At 41.2% G+C, this 21,408-nt stretch overlaps 1 protein-coding gene across 1 annotated transcript in view; it reads left to right on the top strand.

The window, feature by feature from the left end:
- Positions 1–21,408, top strand: part of IMPG1 (interphotoreceptor matrix proteoglycan 1) — a 150,103-nt gene that overhangs the window by 107,123 nt on the left and 21,572 nt on the right. The window contains exons 15-16 of the mRNA XM_089922283.1: positions 13,988–14,535; positions 17,375–17,594. Of these exons, the coding sequence (XP_089778409.1) occupies positions 13,988–14,535; positions 17,375–17,594 (768 nt within the window). The remainder of the gene's footprint in view (positions 1–13,987; positions 14,536–17,374; positions 17,595–21,408) is intronic.

Raw genomic sequence — 21,408 nt, 5'->3', positions numbered from 1 at the left:
TCTGACTGGTGTGAGATGATATCTCATTGTAGTTTTGATTTGCATTTCTCTAATGATTAATGATGTTGAGCATCCTTTCATGTGTTTGTTGGCAGTCTGTATATCCACTAATACTTTTGTATATCTTGCTAGATATTCATGTATATGGGGGGGGGCAGAAAACTGTAAATTTCTAAGCCTGGACCTAACTCCTGTTAAAGTAAAACTTTATTAAAAGGTAAAATCATTACTCTCATACAAATATAAAATGAACATAAGTCAAAGATTATACTTAGCAAATTACTAATGAGGAAACAAGTAAGACGTTATGACCAGTTTGAAGGAGAATTCAAACAACACAATCAGCAATTAAAAATGAGGAAATAAATTTACAAGTTTATGCAAAACTGGCCAATAGCCACACGGAAATAGTCAATTATATCCCACCTGATGAAAACCCTTTGTCTTTCATGGACAAGAATAATTTGCATTACTCTAAGTATACTACAACTAAAAGATTGCAAAAATGATAAAAGGCACAGACCTGTATAGATCAGAAAACCCAGAAAGTGCACTAGATAAGAAACTTAAGTCCTTTACATTCTTTCCTGACACTTCTTTTTTTATATAAGTATAATTTGCAAAATGTATTTTGCAAAATTTAATTTAACCTGAGCTTTCTGCAAATTCAACCAATGTGTATAATGAACTTTATGAAGTGTTAGCCACCAATTCAGGAAATCACTACTTCTCTTATGACAGTGGTGATCATTGTGTTTATGTGGCCAATACAACATCTGAATCTGTCTGCCATTGTAGCTGTGGAATCCACAATCATGTTTATAGATGTTTACATATAGGAATCTAACTGCTTTATTATGTCTTATGGTGCTATAATGCCTTTTGAATTACATATTGTGCTATTATAAATTATTTTCCTTTTATTTCTCCTTTATGTTACAGTTTTTTTAACTTTTTATTTTATATTGGAGTATAGTTGATTAACAATGTTGTGTTAGTTTCAGGTGTACAGCAAAGTGATTCAGTTTTACATATACATTTATCTATTCTTTTTCAAATTCTTTTCCCATTTAGGTTGTTACATAATATTGAGCAGAGTTCCCTGTGCTGTACAGTAGGTCCTTGTTGGTTATCCATTTTAAATATAGCAGTGTGTACATGTCAATCCCAACCTCCCAATCTATCCCTTTCCCCCCACCCTTCCCCCCTGTTTATGTTACAGTTTGAACAATGCATTGACTTTTTTGAAAGTGTGTATTTGCTTGGTTATATTCTTGATGAAACTCATTCAGGATCATAAGGGGGCATTACCAAGTATTTGTTAGAAAAAGGGGTACTGAATTGGTTGGGTTGGGGACACCTAGCATGGAAGTCGCCTACGGCAACCTAGATTAGGTAAATACAATTCAGAGCGGCAACGCTGAGGATAGAAACCACGTTCCTAAATGCACAAGCTATGTCTGTCTCTCAGTCCTTCCTTCTACTCACTCCTCCCTTTCTTCCCACCATAAACACAAACACACACCCTGTTCTAAAAGCTTCCCTGTAAAGAGACTGGCATCTAATGTCCCCATTGCAGATTAGAATACTGATATTATACACACACACACACACACACACACACACACACACACACACACACAATGGAATATTACTCAGCCACAAAAAAGAAGGAAACAATGCCATTTGCAGCAACATGGATGGACCTAGAGATTATCATACTAAGTGAAGTAAGTCAGACACAGACAAATATCATATGATATCACTTATGAATCTAAAAAAAAAGGATGCAAATGAACTTATTTACGAAATAGAAATAGACACACAGACATAGAAAACAAACTTATGGTTACCAAAGGGGAAAATGGGGAGGGATAAATTAGGAGTTTGAAATTAACATATACACACTACTGTATATAAAATAGATAACCAACAAGGATCTACTGTATAGCACAGGGAACTATACTCAATATTTTGTAATAACCTATGAAGGAAAAGAATCCGAAAAAGAATATATATAAGAATTTATATATTTATATATATAGACACACACACACATATATATATATAACTGAATCACTTTGCTGTACATCTGAAACTAACACAACATTGTAAATCAGGTATACTTCAATAGGGAATTCCCTGGTGGTCCTGTGGTTAGGACTCGGCGCTTTCTCTGCCGAGGCCCAGGTTCAATCCCTGGTTAGGGAGCTAAGATCCCACAAGCCACACAGCGTGGCCAAAAAAAAAAAAAAAAAGTATACCTCAATTTAAAAAAAAATTTTCTTTAATTTTTAATAAAAAAAAAGAATATCCTAAACCAAAGCCAGATCCTTTGTGGTATTCTGATTAAAGCCAGAGTTAGAGACTGGGAGACTTAAATCCTGCAATGCCCGGTCTTTAAGGGGTTCTATGTGGATTGGTTATCTGGCGCTGCATATAAAGTGACTCTACAACTTGGTGGCTGACAGCAACAATAAACATTTATTGTCTCTCCACTGGGAGAGGTTGGAAATCTATGTAAAAATTTAGCTGGTTGGTTCAGGCTCAGAGTCGCACATGAGGTTGCAGTCAAGATGTCAACTGAGGCTATAATCTTAAGACTTGACGGGGGCTGGTGGATCTTCTCCCAAGATGACTCACACATCTTGCAAACTGGCCTCAAGAAAGCCTCAGTTCTTCCTCATACAAGCATCTCCACGTGGCTGCTTGAGTGTCCTCACAACATGGCAACTGATTCCCTCCAGAGCAATTGATTCAAGGGAACGAGGTGGAAGAAGTAATATGTTGTATGACCTAACCTCAGAATCATGCATCATCATTTGTATAGCATGCTATGGAAGTCAGCCTCTACAGTGTGGGAGGGGACCCCACAGGGATATTAAAAACAGGAAGTAAGGCTCATTGGTGACCCCATTAGAGGCTACCATACCATGTAATGTGTTGTGGGTCTTCCACAGTCCCAAATGCACACTATATGTAATATTAATCTTTATCATTCTCTCAGGTACATTATTATTAGTAGAGAGAAAAATATATTGATTATTTCACTTTGCAAGTCAAAGCTGGAAAAACACAGCCTTTTCCATAATCTTGGAATAAATGATTTGGAAACCATTCAGAATTTAACTATAACCATGCCATTAAAAGCTACAATATCACTGCATGTCAAATCCATGTCACTTTATTTCATTTGTCCCAAAATACTCATTTCTTCAGTGAAGGCAAATTTTATTGTCACCAACAAACCAGGGATAGATGTTCTCTTTTTCCAAGTCACACAATTTTCTCCTAGAGGGCTGATTCTAAACAGAAAGCTATTAGAAATTATGTTACAATGAAGAGAGGAAGTAATCAGGTGTGACTCAGAGTTCTGTAGTTTTATATTATATGAGGCAGGGTTTAAGCCTAATAAGATATCACAGATTAGGCATTTTTGTTTAATGGGGGGAAAGTATAATAAACTAAACTGGAAAGAAATGTGCCTTGTTTGATGATTTGTTAAAATACACTGACATCCATAGCTCATTCTGATAATGACCTCTGGTCAGGGGAACCCTCATCTTTGTAGCCTCTCTTAATCACTCACTTTAATCACTTAAGAAGACAAAATTAGATATTTCAAAGACATCAAGTGCAGAGTGTAAAAATCAGGTGAAAACTCATGGCTTAAAGTAACTGAAGATTTTTTTAAAATATCCCTTGTACAGTACCTAGAACATAACAGGTGCCAAATAAATATTAGTTTCCTCCCATCTCATCCTCAATCCTGCCTCTCAAGGATTTTTTTGTTTTTAATTTATTTTATTGAAGTATTGGTAATTTACAACTTTGTGTTAATTTCTTCTGTACAGCAAAGTGATTCAGTTATATATATCTATATATTGTTTTTCATATTCTTTTCCATTATGGTTTATAACAGGATATTGAATATAGCTCCCTGTGCTATACACTAGGACCTGTTGTTTATCTGTTCTATATATAATAGTTTGCAGCTGCTAGTCCCAAACTCCCAATCCATCCCTCTCCCTGCCTCTCAAAAGTCTAAGACTAGATTTTCAGGCCATAACCCCATAGAAACATTTAACTAAAATATATTGTAAGAAACTACAATGAAGTCCTCCACGGTGTAGGAATTAAGTTTCTTAACAATTTCAGTTTTAATCCAAATGTTAACAGTAACAAAGATTTGGAGTAAAATATTTTTAATTCTGTGGTGGCTCTCTGCTTAAGACTTACTTAATAAGTAGATACATGCAAAATTTCATATTTACCTCAGTTTACCAAGGAGCTATTTTTTTATCTGAAGTTTGCAAAAATCTAAAATAACATCTCTAAGAAAAATTTTAAAACTGTATATGTCTGTAAATGTCTTTTATGTAATGTGTATTTCTATATTTCATGGTGCACAAAAATATAATATTGGAGATTTCCAAAAAATTGTGTAAAATTATGTTGAGACTAAACAATAGACTTTTAAAAATAGTAATTACCATTACTTTGAAATCATACATGCTCATTATTTAAAATGCTAAAGGAGAAAGAAAATTACCAAAAAGGGAAAATAAAATAATATTAAAACTGTACTGCTCAGAAATAACTAAGTATTTAACCTATTTTTCCAGCTATGTCTCAATACATTTTCAAAGACAGGCTACATAGAAAGGCTTTTACAAACATGGAATTTTTCTGGAATACCACTCAAATAAAATGGACTGCGTTTAATATTACTTGACTTCAACATAAGAGAATGAAACAAATAAAACTCAAGAAATTGCTGAATTTCAGATAAAGATTTCCTTAATGTATTTTTTTAACAACTTTACTGGAGTATCATTGCTTTACAATGTTGTGTTAATTTCTGCCCTATAACAAAGTGAATCAGCTATACATATGCATATATCCCCATATCCCCTCCCTCTTGCATCTGTCTCCCACCCTCCTTATCCCAACCCTCTAGGGGGTCACAAAGCACTGAGCTGATCTCCCTGTGCTATGCGGCTGCTTCCCACTAGCTATCTGTTTTACATTTGGTAGTGTATGTATGTCCATGCCACTCTCTCACTTCGTCCCAGCTTACCCTTCCCCCTCCCCGTGTCCTCCAGTCCACTCTCTACATCTGTGTCTTTATTCCTCTCCTGCCCCCAGGTTCATCAGAACCATTTTTTTTAGACTCCATATATATGTGTCAGCATGCGGCATTTGTTTTTCTCTTTCTGACTTACTTCACTCTGTATGACAGGCTCTAGGTCCATCTGCCTCACTACAAATAACTCCATTTCGTTTCTTTTTACGGCTGAGTAATATTCCATTGTATATATGTGCCACGTCTTCTTTTTCCATTCCTCTGTTGATGGACATTTAGGTTGCTTCCGTATCCTGACTACGGTAAATAGTGTTGAAATGAACATTGTGGTATATGTCTCTTTTTAATTATGGTTTTCTCAGGGTAAATGCCCAGTTGTGGGATTGCTGGGTCATATGGTTGTTCTATTTTTAGTTTTTTAAGGAACTTCCATACTGTTCTCCATAGTGGCTGTATCAATTTACATTCCCACCAACAGTGCAAGAGGGTTCCCTTTTCTCCACACTCTCTCCAGCATTTTTTTTTTTGCGGTACGTGAGCCTCTCACTGTTGTGGCCTCTCCCATTGCGGAGCACAGACTCCAGACATGCAGGCTCAGCGGCCATGGCTCATGGGCCCAGCTGCTCCACGGCATGTGGGATCTTCCCGGACCGGGGCATGAACCTGTGTCCCCTGCATTGGCAGGCGGACTCTCAACCACTGTGCCACCAGGGAAGCCCTCTCCAGCATTTATTGTTTGTAGATTTTTTGTTGATGGCCATTCTGACCAGTGTGAGGCGATACCTCATTGTGGTTTTGACTTGCATTTCTCTAATGATTAGTGATGTTGAGCATCCTTTCATGTCTTTGTTGGCAATCTGTATATCTTCTTGGGAGGAATGCCTATTTAGTTCTTCTGCCTATTTTTGCATTTGGTTGTTTTTCTGATATTGAGCTGCTTGTATATTTTGGAGATTAATCCTTTGTGGCTTCATTTGCAAATATTTTCTCTCATTCTGAAGGTTGTCTTTTCATCTTGTTTATGGTTTTCTTTGCTGTGCAAAAGCTTTTAAGTTTCATTAGGTCCCATTTGTTTATTTTTGGTTTTATTTCCATTTCTCTAAGAGGTGGGTCAAAAAGGATCTTGCTGTGATTTATGTCATAGAGTGTTCTGCCTATGCTTTCCTTTCAGAGTTTTATACTATCTGGCCTTATATTTAGGTCTTTAGTCCATTTTGAGTTTATTTTTGTGTATGGCATTAGGAAGTGTTCTAATTTCATTCTTTTACATGTAGCTGTCCAGTTTTCCCAACACCACTTATTGAAGAGGCTGTCTTTTCTCCATTGTATATTCTTGCCTCCTTTGTCAAACATTAGGTGACCATAAGTGTGTGGGTTTATCTCTGGGCTTTCTATCCTGTTGCATTGATCTATATTTCTGTTTTTGTGCCAGTACCATACTGTCTTGATTACCGTAGCTTTGTAGTATAGTCTGAAGTCAGGGAGTCTGATTCCTCCAGCTCCGTTTTTCCTTCTCAAGATTGCTTGGGCTATTAGGGGTCTTTTGTGTTTCCATACAAATTGTGCAATTTTTTGTTCTACTTCTGTGAAAAATGCCATTGGTAGTTTGATGGGGATTGCAATGAATCTGTAGATTGCTTTGGGTAGTACAGTCATTTTCACAATGTTGATTTTTCCAATCCAAGAACATGGTATATCTCTCCATCTGTTTGTATCATCTTTAATTTCTTCCATCAGTGTCTTATAGTTTTCTGCATACAAGTCTTTTTCTCCTTAGGTAGGTTTATTCCTAGGTATTTTATTCTTTTTGTTGCAATGGTAAATGGGAGTGTTTCCTTAATTTCTCTTTCAGATTTTTTGTTGTTCATGTATAGGAATGCAAGAGATTTCTGTGCATTAATTTTGTATCCTGCTACTTTACCAAATTCATTGATTAGCTCTAGTAGTTTTCTGGTAGCATCTTTAGGATTATCTATGTATAGTATCATGTCAACTACAAACAGTGACAGCTTTACTTCTTCTTTCCCTATTTGGATTCCTTTTATTTCTTTTTCTTCTGTGATTGCCATGGCTAAAATTTCCAAAACTATGTTGAATAATAGTGGTGAAAGTGGGCAACCTTGTCTTCTTCCTGATCTTAGAGGAAATGGTTTCCGTTTTTCACCATTGAGGACGATGTTGGCTGTGGGATTGTCATATATGGCCTTTATTAAGTTGAGGTAGGTTCCCTCTATGCCCACTTTCTGGCGAGTGTTTATCATAAATGGGTGTTGAATTTTGTCAAAAGCTTTCTCTGCATCTATTGAGATGATCATATGGTTTTTATCCTTCAATTTGTTAATATGGTGTATCACATTGATTGATTTGCGTATATTGAAGAATCCTTGCATTCCTGGAATAAACCAGCAGCTCATACCCATCTCTGGAGCTCGCTTAGGTGGTGCCCTGCCTTCTGTGGGCACACAGAGCAGGAATCCCCTCTCCTCGCGCACCACAAAACAATGGTCTCTTGCCTCTCCGACAGGTCCAGACTTTTTCCCAGACTCTCTCCCAGCTAGCTAGCTAGCCAGTGGCACACTAGCTGTCTTCACACAGCCAACCCCAGTCCTCTCTCTGGGGTCTGACCTCCGAAGCCTGAGCCTCAGCTTCCAGCCCCCACCCGCCCCAGCAGGTGAGCAGACAAGCCTCTCGGGCTGGTGAGTGCTGGTCAGCACCGATCCTCTGTGCAGGAATCTCTCTGCTTTGCCCTCCGCACCCCTGTTGCTGCGCTCTCCTCTGTGGCTCCAAAGCTTCCCTCCTGCCCAGCCCCTATCCCTGCCAGTGAAGGGTCTTCCTAGTGTGTGGAAACATTTCCTCCTTCACAGCTCCTTCCCAGAGGTGCAGGTCCCGTCCCTATTCTTTTGTCTCCGTTTTTTCTTTTTTCTTTTGCCCTACCCAGGTATGTGGGGAGTTTCTTGCATTTTGGGAAGTCTGATGGTCTTCTGCCAGCATTCAGTAGGTGTTCTGTAGGAGTTGTTCCATATGTAGATGTATTTCTGATGTATTTGTGGGGAGAAAGGTGATCTTCAAGTCTTACTCCTCTGCCATCTTGAAGGTCTCCCTCTTCCTTACTTTATGAGATACTCATTCTTAAAAGATCCCTAAAGGCTAAGAATAAGATTACCTAAAATATTAATTTGGAGTCATTATCATTTACACTGTACGTACCAACATTAGGCAGCATTTTTGATGTACTGTCATAAAAAGTAAGACTATCAGAACACCCATAGTCCAGCCGTCTTCATTCCCCCATGTCCCAAGTTTTGATAATTAGACGAGTATATTACATTGTCAATGTTTATAAATTTAAAATTGATTCTGCAGCCACAACTCCCATGGCTTCCTGGACAGATTTCCATATTTAAATGGATTTAAGGCTCAATCTCAAACCTTCTATCATAGCTTCTGTATTCCTGAGTTCTCTGTTTTGATGTATCTTTTAGTTGGTTGGACTGTATCATCAGATAATTGCTTCAGGAAGGGTATCAAAGCTCCTGAGGGTTTGACTACTAAAAGAAGAGCTACTTCTCTATTCACAGCACTTCTAATATCAAATGTGTAGGGAGTTTTCCTACATCAACCAATTCTCGACCCTCCAGACATCAACTGGGTGTCCTACAACTCAATTATGACACTAAACACCTGGAGTTGATGCAGAGCCCACAGATAAAGAGCTCAGATCCACAGGACTGGCCCCTACTGTAGATACCAAAGTCCCAGGCTGTCACTTGTACTTCTGATCAACCAGCTAAAAACTGGCTTCCCAACTTTTATGGCTGCCATCAGAGGGACTGGTTCCCAAATCACCCAGCTCTGGCAGCCAATGGAGCTCAGCATTCACAGTCCCCCAGAACCACAGAAGACAAAAGAGGCAATTTTAAATGGGTACCAAGCACTTCCTGTGGCCTTCCCCTGGGGTTCAGCACAGAGGGAGCCGGCAAACACACACAGCTCCCAATTTCTCCCTGGAACGGGTTTGATGGCATACTTTTCCAGCTGTTGCTCAAGGTTCAGAAATTTAGGAGCTCTGTGTCAGGAACTGGAGGCTGAGGCAAATATATATTTCTTATTGTATCCCAGCTACTTACTACCTGTAACTTTCAAATGTGAAGGACAACTTGACTTTTGGAGTTTCTTCTGCCATTTTCACTGATGCCCTTCTCTACTATTCTTAGAACTGAATTTGAATATTCAGTTGTCTCAAAATAAAACGTTTAATACTTCTAAAGCCAAATCATTGAAGTATTCTGACAAATACAGCATTTTGCTATCTCACACTTCCCCACTGTGCAGTCCCACTTACCAAAAGTACTCCCTTTTAACTCAGCTATTTCTTCTGGCGTTTATTCTTGCCATATTTTTAAATAATATACATCTTTTGACTCATCTGTTTTATACATTATTTACTGGCTTCCTATTATTTCAAATAAGGATTTAAGCTTCTTACAACACCCTTCCCTATCAATATGATAATAACTATTATTGAATCAATATTCGATGTTTCCATTACTTATTTACAGCTGACCTATTTGCTCTAAATATGTTTACTTTCTGTTTTCCTGGAATTAATGTTTTCTTTGATTTTTTAATTTGCTTAATGTTCTTTGTACTTATTGCCAATTCTTTTCAAATTTTGCATTGAAATTTCCAGTCGAATTTTCCACATCAGGTAACTTATCACTTCCAATTTTCAAAGACCTTCTCTTTCTCCTGGACTACTACTCTCCAGGGCTTTTGGACAGCTGTCACCTGGGATTTCCATTTTCTGTCATCCTTAAAATTTCCTTGGCCTTTCTCCTGAGTTGGACTCCCTGATCCCTAGATCTCAGGCCCCTCTGAGTTCACTCTCTTGTTTTATGGAGCGCATCCATTAGTAGTTTTCTCAAGTTAAAAAAAGAAAATTGGTACAATGGCAGAGGGCTTGGTGATACAAGCATCGCATGTACTTAGTTTCCTTTTACACCTCGAGTACCCATCTCTCTGAGATGGGGATTTCCCTTCACCTTCTTCCTGGAGATTTCCCTAACTTTTCTTCAGTACCCCATGTCTTCCTATTTATTGGTTTACCCTATCATTTTAGGTAAACACATCCTAAGAAAAGGTGCCCAGGAGGAATTTTTTGAGAATTTATGTGTTTAAAAATATCTTTAGTCACCCTCACTCTCAACTGAGAGTATAGAACTTTATTCTGACCATGCTGCCCTCACAGCTAGCTGTTCCTGGAGCAATACAGACACCCTTCTTTCTCTGGCTTTCTCATTTGCATTTGCTGCATGGCTAAACTCTCTCACCTCCTTCAGGTCCTGCTCAAATATTGCATTCTCAATGACCACCGTATAAAATTGCAAACCCAGCATTCCCACCTTCTTTCCTGCTTCATGCTACTTCATTAGCTCTTATCACCACCTGGTATAGAATATATTTCCCTTTGCTTATTTTGTTTATTTTCTGTCTTCCTCCACTAGATAGTAACCTTCTTGGGGCCAGAAACTTTTATCTGTTTTGTTCACTGATGTACCCCTGCACCTGGAACAGTGTCTGGCACATAGTAGGCCATCAATATCTATTTGCTGAATGAATGAATAGTAAACACATATGTTCTATCTCTATAATATGCCGAAAAGAAGATGACTTTTTTGTTGTGATAAATAAGAATGGATTTGTTTGATAGAGAATTAAGAACTTGCTGGTCACGTCACTTGAAGATCTAGAGGAGACTGTGGAATCTTTGTTTTTAGGTTTTTAAACATAAACCAGGTGACCACCGGATGTTTATGATTAGTGGGTACGTGTAGATGTGTGACCCTTTCCAGCAGCATTTAGAACGATCTTTCATCTGCACTTGCCTCACACGTCTCTGTGCCTTCCTCTGGCTACTAGTGGGGCTCCTGGCTGCCCCCACTGAGCCCATCCTCACCTGTTACCGGCTTATCTCACTTTGGGCTTCAGCTGGACCTGAGTTCAACCACTCTGGTTTGGAGCATTTCATCTGTGGCCTTTGTTTGCGGGAAGATCTCCTGCCCAGAAAGTGACCAAAATAGCCTTTTCCTTTACCTTTCCTTTTCCTTTCCAGAAGCAGCTGGGCTTCTACCAGCGGCCCCCCCGGGCACACATACATATAAACATACCTCATGCCCTCATGAGAACTCTACGCATGCTCTAACGTGACAGCTAAAAAGTCAAGTTATCTGGAGTCTGTTTTGCATACCTCATGATGAAGTAAATGGCAGTGTAAAAACTTAGGGTCAGGATGGCCTTTGTGGCTAGCATGTCTTTTGCATAAGAATCTGATGAATAATTATTTTAAATACATTTATAAGTGGTGGTAATGTCTGGATGATATTTTGTTTCAAAAGAATTGACTATAGCCTTAGTAGTTTCAATATCAAGCTGAGAGACTGTGAGGGGTCTGTTAAAATCACACTTAAATAGGGCTGCTAGATTCAGCAAAGAAAAATACAAGATAACCAGTTAAATTTGAATTTCAGATAAACAACAAATAACGTTTTAGTATAAGTACATTCCAGTGGGAATCCTGTATTTTATCTAACAATGTACATTTAAATAGCCAACGGTTCTATCAGTGAAATAACTTGGTTGGGTTTATTGTGAATGTGAATGATTAATGTTAAGATGCCACAGGGACTTCCCTGGTGGTCCAGTGGTAAAGGATATGCCTTCCAATGCAGGGGACGCAGGTTCGATCCCTGATCGGGGAGCTAAGTGCCCCCCACATGCTGCAGGGCAACTAAGCCCACACACCACAACTACTGAGCTCGTGAGCCTGAACAAGAGATCTCGTGTGTTGCAACTAAGACCCGACACAGCCAAAAGATAAAAAAATTTTTTAAAAAGATGCCACAAAGGTTAAGAGTTAGAAATTCTTGTTTGCTGGTTGATGACATAATGTAACAGACTGTTTTAATCTGACTAAAATCTCTGTACTGAGAAAGGTATGAGTAATGAGATGCTGGCCTGGAGCAGAAAGAAGACACCTGTCAGTGTGCTTCTTCCCTGACCCTGACCATCTGGAAGAGCGCTGAGGAGCTCAGATTCAAATGCATTTCCCCCCAGCACAAAGTCAAATCAAACCACTGATAGTACTTGAAGCCTTCAATTTATTTATCCCAGATCTTTCCAAGGATGTCTTAGTCAGCTTGGGCTGCTATAACAGAACATCATAGACTGGGTGGCTTAAATGACAGAAATTTCTTCCTCACAGTTCTGGAGGCTGGGAAGTCCAAGGTCAAATTGCTGGATGATTCAATTCCTGGTGAGGGGCTTTTTCTGGTTAGCACACAGATGCCTTCTTTCTGTATCCTCACATGACAGAGAGAGAGAGAGATCATCTCTCTTATGTCTCTTTTTATTTATAAAGGCACTAATCCCATTCATGAGGGCTCCACCCTCTTGACCTAATTACCTCCCAAAGACCCTACCTCCAAATACTGTCACATTGGAGATGAGGATTTCAACATATAAATTTTGGGAGAATACAAACATTCAGTCCATGGCAATAGAGAATAAAACTACGAGTGTATATCTAGAAAGATCTTGGATGTTACAAAACATCATTTCTGATAGTTGAGTGAATTATGGGTAGACACACCCAGGCATCCTCCCCAGGTGGAAGAAAAGGGCGTGCTTCTCTGAAATCTGGTTAAATTCTCCACAGACAGGTTTTATTTTAAGAAACTAATAAAAGTAATATGATTCTACCTTTCAGAGCTGTTTATTACTTGGATTTTCAGTTTGGGTGATTGCACTCTAGTAAATTAGCTGACTGAGAGTCCAAAGATTATATCTGCATCCAGACAGTCCATTCATCATGCTTAGCATTTGGACTTTAACACAGCTTTCCCACATATTTGCCAAAATGCCACCAAAGTATTCACAGAAAGCTCCCTGTTTTGATCTACCTAATGCCTTAAATATTATCTATCAGTGGCTCTAGGTTTAGGTTTATTGAAATATCTGAAAGCTTCATATAACCACTTTCTTAGTTCATAAATACTTATTAATTTTAATTTTGCACCAAAAAGGGAATGGACTTCAGTAGTTCAATATGTACTTACTCAAGAAAGCAATGCAAAGTGGTGGTATTATCAAGGTATAATCATGTAGGAATGAAAAATACCTTTAAATATTACCCAATATTTAGTTGTATGGCCAATACAAAGTTCAAATTATGTGTGTAACCCACATCTTCACGCTCTCCATATCATTTTGCAAATAGGCAAGTTATTCAGTCAGATTATCCAATTTTGGAAAAGCATAATTTAAATTTTAATTGATGAATCTACCAAAATGTGATAACTGAGATCCCCCCAAAAATCCAATTACATAAAATTCAGGTTTGCATGATTGGAAGGTGAATAAAACTCCAGGCCAAAAGAGCACAGCTAATTGTCTGGGAGGTCCAGATGGGGATGTGGGATCCAAGTCTACCCCAAAGCCATCTGTGGTGTGCCACCACCTGCTGACCTAGTCCTTTTTGACCACCTGGTCCCTAGATGTGCTGTGTCTCACTGGGCAGTAAGTAATTCCTGTAATTCTAGGCAATTGGTGCTCTTTCAGTCTCACATATCCAGAAGTATTGGGCCTGAATAAAATGGCTATAGAGACCCACCCTCTGTCTCCCTAGGTGTGGACACAGGGCTGCCTACCCTTTCTGTACCAATTTGTCTTTAACTATATCTCAATAAAACTGGAATAAAATCGAAGAAATTTAAAAATAAATAAAATAAAATATGACATTCAGATTGTCAAATGCTATTTTTCCAAAAGTAATTTTAACTTTGGATTTTCTTTTTTGCTTTCTATTCTTTGCGGGGATGCTTGGACATAATGAATTGGTCTCAGGAGTTTCCTCCATGGACAGTTCTTGGTCTCCACCTGCTGTGGCCTCTACCTCCCTATCAGAAACTCGACCTTTTTTTACTGCATCGAGCATCTTTTCTCAGACTGATCGAAGCGCCACAGACATAATTTCCCTTGACCAGACAGTACTAATCCCACGGCTCACCATCCCCACTGATGATTATTCTGCCATCAGCCAATCGGCTCAGGAAAGTTCACGTTTACCTGCATCTTCAGAAGACAGCAGGTTGAGTATCGGCAGTCAAGATACAGTCGGAGACTTAGACGGGACGGATCTCGCCAGTACTCACGCATCCTCTGAGGTACTGGGATTCAGTGGGTATGTTTCCACCCTGGATCATTTCTTGGAGAACATCACTCCTGGCCCAGCTTTGCAGTACATCACCACCAGCGCCATGACCGTCGCCGCCAGGGGCCGAGAGCTGGTGGTGTTCTTCAGTCTGCGTGTGGCCAACATGGCCTTCTCCACGGACCTGTTCAACAAGAGCTCCCTGGAGTACCAAGCTCTGGAGCAGCGATTCACACAGCTGGTGAGTGGACACCACATACAGCTATCTGTGTGTCTCTCTTTTTTTTTTTTTTTTTTTTGCTATTATTTTATAATATAATCCCTGGCTGTCTTGAGCAACGCTAGGTGGAAGAGACAAGCCTCTGAGATAGCTGTTGCCGATGGCATTCAGCTAGAGCGTTGAGATGGATTCAGATCCAATGGGCCACTGCCGCCCAGCGTCCTGGGAACAAACTTATTTTTAAGACCTTTTCATTATAGTTCCTCCCGATTTAGTTTTCCCAGGAATAATACATAGCCACTCACGGACTGAACTTGGAATTTATAAACAATATGAGCAGACTTTCCCTAAGTTATAATGCCACATGCTGTTTTCCAGCCATCTGAATAAAGGGTTCAAGGCTAGAAAAGTCCAGCACAAGTGAGGCCGAGAGTTCAAATATAAGAATTCTTTTTTTTTTTAGTTCCCCTTAAATTCTCATAAAACTAAAAAAAAAAAAAAACTGACTAAATGGCTTAGCATCCCAAGCCCTAACACAGAAAGTGAGAAGACAATCATGGTGGCATATAACCCTGATTTATGAAACACCCCCCAAACTCACATGTACTAGAAATACATACACAGTGAAAACTGCTGAACTATGAACCTCTACACAGTCACGGCTAATGAAATTCAAGTACACAATGCATAGCACAAAGATTACAGAATTTTTGAAAATAAGAGGGAAAATATTTGTAAGCTACATATAAGTTAAATCATTAGCAAATTAAAACCACATAAACACCAATGCTTCAGGTGAACTTTAAAGTAAGACTTTGTGCTATTCCCCCCTCCCCCAAATGAGGTGAGTAGATATTGGGACAATCTCAAGGAACAGAGTCCCAGGGCATCAAACCCAGGTGTATTAACTAGGGTACATGCTGGGCTGCCATAATGAAAAGATCAAGAATACAGTAACTTAAATAGAGTGCAAGCGTATTTCTCTTTCACTGGGTGGGTGCGACAGCTCTGCTCTATGACGTCATTCAGGGACTCACAATCCCTTCATCTTATAACTCTGCCAACCCCAAGGGTGTTTCCTCACTCATGCAGCCAAAGCTGGGTCACCAGTACATCCCTGTTTCCACTGTGAGAAGGGGAAAGAGAGGAAGCCCAGGGCAAGCAATTTCCTAAGCAAGTGATGCCAAAGTTGCCCACATCTCTTACACTCATATTCCATTGGTGGGAACTGGTCACGTGACCACAGCTTGCTGCAAGGGAGGCTGGGAAATGTGGTCTCTAGCTGGGCAGCCTCTTTCCCGTGAAGAAGAGGAGAATGATTTGGGAGAAGGGAGCAGCTACTTGTCTGCACACTAGCTGAGGACAGGGAATTCCCACCAGGGGCCAAAGCAATGTTAAGACATAGAGAATGAGCCTAGTCAAAGTAGGTGGGAGAAAACAGGAGAGAGCGGTTCCACACTTTGTATAAAATTTCATTTTATTTTCACAATGACCTTGTGCCGGGGGGGCGGTTACTGGAAGGGGTACCAACATGGGGGTCTGGGTCAGTGTCAAAATTCTGGTGGGGTGGGGACAGGGGCAAAGGAAAAGCAGGTCTGGGCCAAGCCTGGGAGATTGTAGTTTGCATCTGTGCCCTCTCTGGGTTCGTGGGTGTTGGTTCATGAAGGAGAGGGCTCACTTTCAAGGCCGGAAACAAAGTAGACATCGCTGAGTTTCAGACATTTCTGAAAAGTGATCTCAAAGATGGTCGTGGGGACCTCCCTGGTGGCCCAGTGGTTAAGACTGTGCGCTTCCACTTCAGGGGGGCACAGGTTCCCTGGTCGGGGAACTAAGATCCCACATGCCATGCAGCGCAGCCAAAAAAAAAAAAGGATGGCTGTGGCTTACAAGAGACAGGTGTGGGAACGTAAAGCACAATCCTCTGGGGCATCATTTTGAGATTATTAAATTATAACTTGGGAAAGGTCCTTAGGGAACAACTGTTCTTCTCCCTCACAATTCAGGTGAGAGCACTGAGGTACTACAGTAGTTAAGTGGCTTGATGAGGTCACACCGCTGGCTAGCAACAGTCACAGGACTGACACCTAGTCTTCTGAGAGCCAAGTTCTCTGCTCTTTCCACTTCACCACATTTGTGTTGATATGAAGCGTCCTGCACAGACAGACGAGCTGATGTTTCAGCTGTTTATTTCAATATGTCATTTCAAATTGGTTGCTTCCAAATGGATGTCCTATTGACCAGGCATAGGTCAGTCTGCTCCTGGGCTCAGTTTGGAACACGTTTTTATTTACTTAGATTTTTTTTTTAATAACTGAACCTGGCATCCCTTCTTGGCTGATAGCATTGACCTGGATTTTTTTGTCAATCCTCTGTTCTCACAATTCATCATGAAGAAAATCACTGCCCATCCATCTCAGTACTCAGGAAAGTGGAAATATGGGACATAATCACTGCAAATAGATCATTAAATAGTGGTGTTCTGGTCTCACGTTCAATCCAAACACAAACATAAAAAAAGAACTGAGGGCTTCCCTGGTGGCGCAGTGGTTGAGAGTCCGCTGCCGATGCAGGGGACGCGGGTTCGTGCCCCGGTCCGGGAAGATCCCACATGCCGCGGAGCGGCTGGGCCCGTGAGCCATGGCCGCTGAGCCTGCGCATCCGGAGCCTGTGCTGTGCAACGGGAGAGGCCACGACAGTGAGAGGCCCGCGTACCACAAAAAAAAAAAAAAAAAAAAAAAATCAGTGTCAAAAAAGGAACTGAAATTTATGCCTCAGATAATGAAATGTGAGTACAAATGGAATGAGCAGCATCTGAGCACTTAGAACACCGTTAAGAGTAAACTCTCTTTTATTTTTGCAGCTGGTTCCATATCTACGATCCAATCTCACAGGTTTTAAGCAACTTGAAATACTTAACTTCAGAAATGGGAGTGTGATCGTGAATAGCAAAATGAAGTTTGCTAAATCAGTGCCATATAACCTCACCAAGGCTGTGCGAGGGGTCTTGGAGGATTTTCGTTCGGCGGCCGCACAGCAGCTTGATCTGGAAATAGATAGCTACTCTCTTGATGTCGAACCAGGTAAAAGAATCCAACCCAGAAAACTGTGGGGGTGTTTTGGTTTTGTTTGCTTAAGCATGCAGTTCAACGTTGAGGCCACAAGAATCAGTTTAAAACTGCACTTGACAGAATAACTTTTCAGAAGCTATGAATCAACGTAGTAGAAAGGTAGGGTCCTAAGACATGCAGGTTAAAGTTTTCCTACATCAAAAGAGCAAAGAGCAAGTATACCTCTTGCTTCACAATCTGGGCTCTATAGTTTCCCCACAGAACAAAACTTTTGCTGTGCTTAAGAGATTTTTTTTTAACATAACCCACAGCCAAGCTAATTTATATCTTGCCGGAGGTCAAAAGCACTTTCTCAGTGAACTGCAACCACCTAAGAAACCTTCCAGTCCTCTTCGTACATAGCACAATTCGGGATGAAACTGAGACAGTTTCCCGAGGAAAGAAAAATAATCATTAGGCCGAAACTCAAACTTGGAAGAAAGCCACTTCACCATCACCCAAGAGGAAAATCATGTCCCTTCCCATTTGTATACCCTAGATCAGCTTCCACTTGTGCAGGTTAAAACAAAGCAGTTAGATATGAAAAAAAACTTAAAGATACAGGGGCTGAGCCCGAAGCTACAAAATAGAAAGCAAACATTTGTTCTGATAATAAAGCATAGTGTATGTACCAATATAACCAGCTATGCACAAATTGGGAACTGTTTCCACCATTAGCTTCAAAATTCTGTTTTCTAACCAACTGAAGAAAAATTTTTAATTCTCTGCATGGCAAGGGGGCAAGGCTCCAAATCTACTGGAAAAGCGACCTTCGGGTCATGTTCAGAACAAACTTCCTAATTGGCTGTGAATTAGTGAGGTGGATAGTTAACATCCTCCCTGGCTTCCTGGGGACTAACAATGAAGGCATAGGGAAAGGCCTCAGGCAAAATGCAAACAAAAAGGCTCAGTTGGGAGACACTTCTCTTTGATGGAGCAGAGCCTTGAGCAACTTTAAGAAAATTGCCTCCTACCTCAGTAAACAGGATTATTAAAAAGACACACAGCCTGAAGGCACTGAGCCCGGGAGTGCTTACCTTTGAACACAAGCAGCTAAGCAAGCCCTCCAGACCCCTAAGAAATCAAAGACCTCCTAAGTGCTAGTAAGGTACCGCCTCTTCCCCTGAAAACTACCAGGGGATCCCTGCCAGTTAAGATCAGAAGACCAATTCTTTTCAGTCAATTGAAAACAGGAACATATATAGGGAGAACTTAGCATAAGAGAGACAAAGGCCCGACTCCCTCCCTTTTTTCCTCCCCAGGGAGCTGGGGCGCCTCTTAGATAGAGGGCAGGAAGCTGGTAATGTATTTGCCAGGGATGTGTAAGGGACCCTGGGGACGCTGGAAGGAAGCACAGCAGAAAACCATGACCTTGGAGGGCTATGGTCCTGAACATGAATCCTGTGTTCTAATGATGCCAAAAACTCTGCCTCTGTGCACCAGTGTGGAATCGAATCTCAGAGACAGGGGTTTGGGTGAAGTAGAAAAGAATAGTTTTATTGCTTTGCCAGGCAAAGGGGGACACAGCAGGCTCATGCCTCTCAAAACTGTGTGGCCCAACCTGGCTGGGGGGGGTGGATTTGGCGAGGAGTTTTATAGCACTGGTTCAAGGGCAGGGTCGCTGATAAGGATCGGGGTGTGTACAGGGCCTGCATTCCTTTAATCTGGCCTCAGGTGGTCTCTTGATGAGTTTCTCAAGGTTATCAACTATGATCTTTCCCAGAAGGAAGAATGCTAACGTCTTCCATTTGTTGGGGGTTTCAGTTCTGCAGAAGAGCTGAAAGATATTGTTATGTGTATCCCTTGAGGCGGAACCAGGACCTGCCCCAAGGCTGCACTATTGTTTCTTGACTATTCCTCCCTTATCCCACCATCCCCCACTTCCCTGATTAGTGTCTGTTTGAACCTGCCCTTTGGAACTCAGGGAAGGTCATGGAGGCTGGAGTGTATTCCCTACAAACAAGAGAGAGGGGCACAGAAAGGCTTCCGTGCCCAGGAGCCTTACAGGGTCCTGTTCAGTTTCACTAACCGCAGGACTCCCATCTCCACAACTGGAAAATGGAGGTAGTAAGAGCTGTGAGGATTAACCAACACTTAGCATAACATTCAACACACTGTAGTTGACTAATAAAAATTAGTGATTAATATTGTAACATCGTCATTAGCAGCTTGACTAATAATCTGTGATCTGAGGAGGGTACCAGTGGGAACAATGACAGTACCATGACAAGGTATTTGTGTGGAGGTTCAACTGAAATTATTTCACTAATTTCTCACAACCAGTTTGGCTATGTAGCTTTTCCTCTAAGAAGCCAATAGCAATAGAAATGAGATAGTGCTGGGCTTCCCTGGTGGCGCAGTGGTTGAGAGTCCGCCTGCCGATGCAGGGGACGCGGGTTCGTGCCCCGGTCCGGGAAGATCCCACATGCCGCGTAGCGGCTGGGCCCGTGAGCCATGGCCGCTGAGCCTGTGCGTCTGGAGCCTGTGCTCCGCAACGGGAGAGGCCACAACAGTGAGAGGCCCGCGTACTGCAAAAAAAAAAAAAAAAAAAGAAATGAGATGGTGCTAACGTGGGTTCCAGTCCCTACTGGAGCCAAATTTACACTGATTAGTGGTAGAGCAAGAGGGGGGGCCAGAGAGCGCTGGGCCACCTGGGACATTACCTTACTCTACTTATTTCTTGATACTTGGAGAATTCAGAAAAATCTGAATTTTTAATACATTGGAACTCATAGAATTATTGAATGACTGGATGGATGGATGGATGGATAGATGGACGAGGTCTGCCAAGAATGGCTGTCGTGAGCCAGCCAGGACACAGTAATGCCTAAACGAAAGGGTTGGAGGACAGCAGAATTAGAAAGCCAAATATGGATTTTATAAAAGTTAAAAATAAATAGCAAAGAACTTTATGGATTCCTCTATATAAATCAAAACAGATAAATCTAATATCCAAAAGCACTCCTAGTTATAGTGAGAAGCCACTGTGCCATCTTCCAACGGACAGGGAGCTGGAGGAGGCGGGAGGAGGCGGGGCTTCCTCCCTCGCCACTGGTTTAGTTACTTCACAAAAGGCAAAGGGAAGATTCACCCATGTAGCCAGCAAGGAGCTGATGATGGATTGAACCTTACCGCCTTCTACACGGGTAAACCCTAAAGAGTTGGCATTCACCCACCACGGTGACAACCAGCCAGCATATGCAAGTCCCTGCCCAAAGGAACTTGTCCCGTGGCCAAGGGTGGCCACCTTACAACGATGCTGGAATCAAAGCTATGCCTTTTCCCTTCAAAGACCTTCTAATGAGCACTTTCTGATATGCTACTCTTAGTTGCAAATTTCTGTGAGTGTGGGCATCACCAGGGAGGGATCCCATAAAGAAGAAAGCACTGAGTTTTCCTTTAAATCCCATTTCATTGAAGCCTGAGGCCTGAATAGTACGGAGAAAATATGGGGATCGAGATGAATGTAGAGAATTCTGGTCTCCCTGGCTGATCTCAGGCAGTGAGGAGGCCTGTGGTTGGTGGTGGTGTGAGGGCTGGGCTGCTGCAGCCGCCATGAAGACAACCAGCGTCGTTAAAGAAACAGTGACTCAGTGACATTTGTTAAAGATGCCAAGGGAGACTTTATTCCGGGGGCCCATCTCTACGGATGTAGGGACCACGGCAATGGAGTCTCACGGTGCAGGAGAGAGATTGGACTCAGCTCTGGGCACAGCACACGCAACTGGGAATTTATAGCCAAGGAGCAGAATGGGTCAGTGGATGGAATATTACTAAGAAGGAACAT

The sequence above is a fragment of the Delphinapterus leucas genome, chromosome 12, assembly GCF_059928025.1.
Source record: "Delphinapterus leucas isolate spDelLeu-1000000601 "Yukka" chromosome 12, BTC_Dleu_Yukka2, whole genome shotgun sequence".
In the NCBI taxonomy this organism is placed as follows: domain Eukaryota; kingdom Metazoa; phylum Chordata; class Mammalia; order Artiodactyla; family Monodontidae; genus Delphinapterus; species Delphinapterus leucas.
The sequence above is the reverse complement of the archived record's forward strand: the minus strand, read 5'-3'. Positions and strand labels throughout refer to the sequence as shown.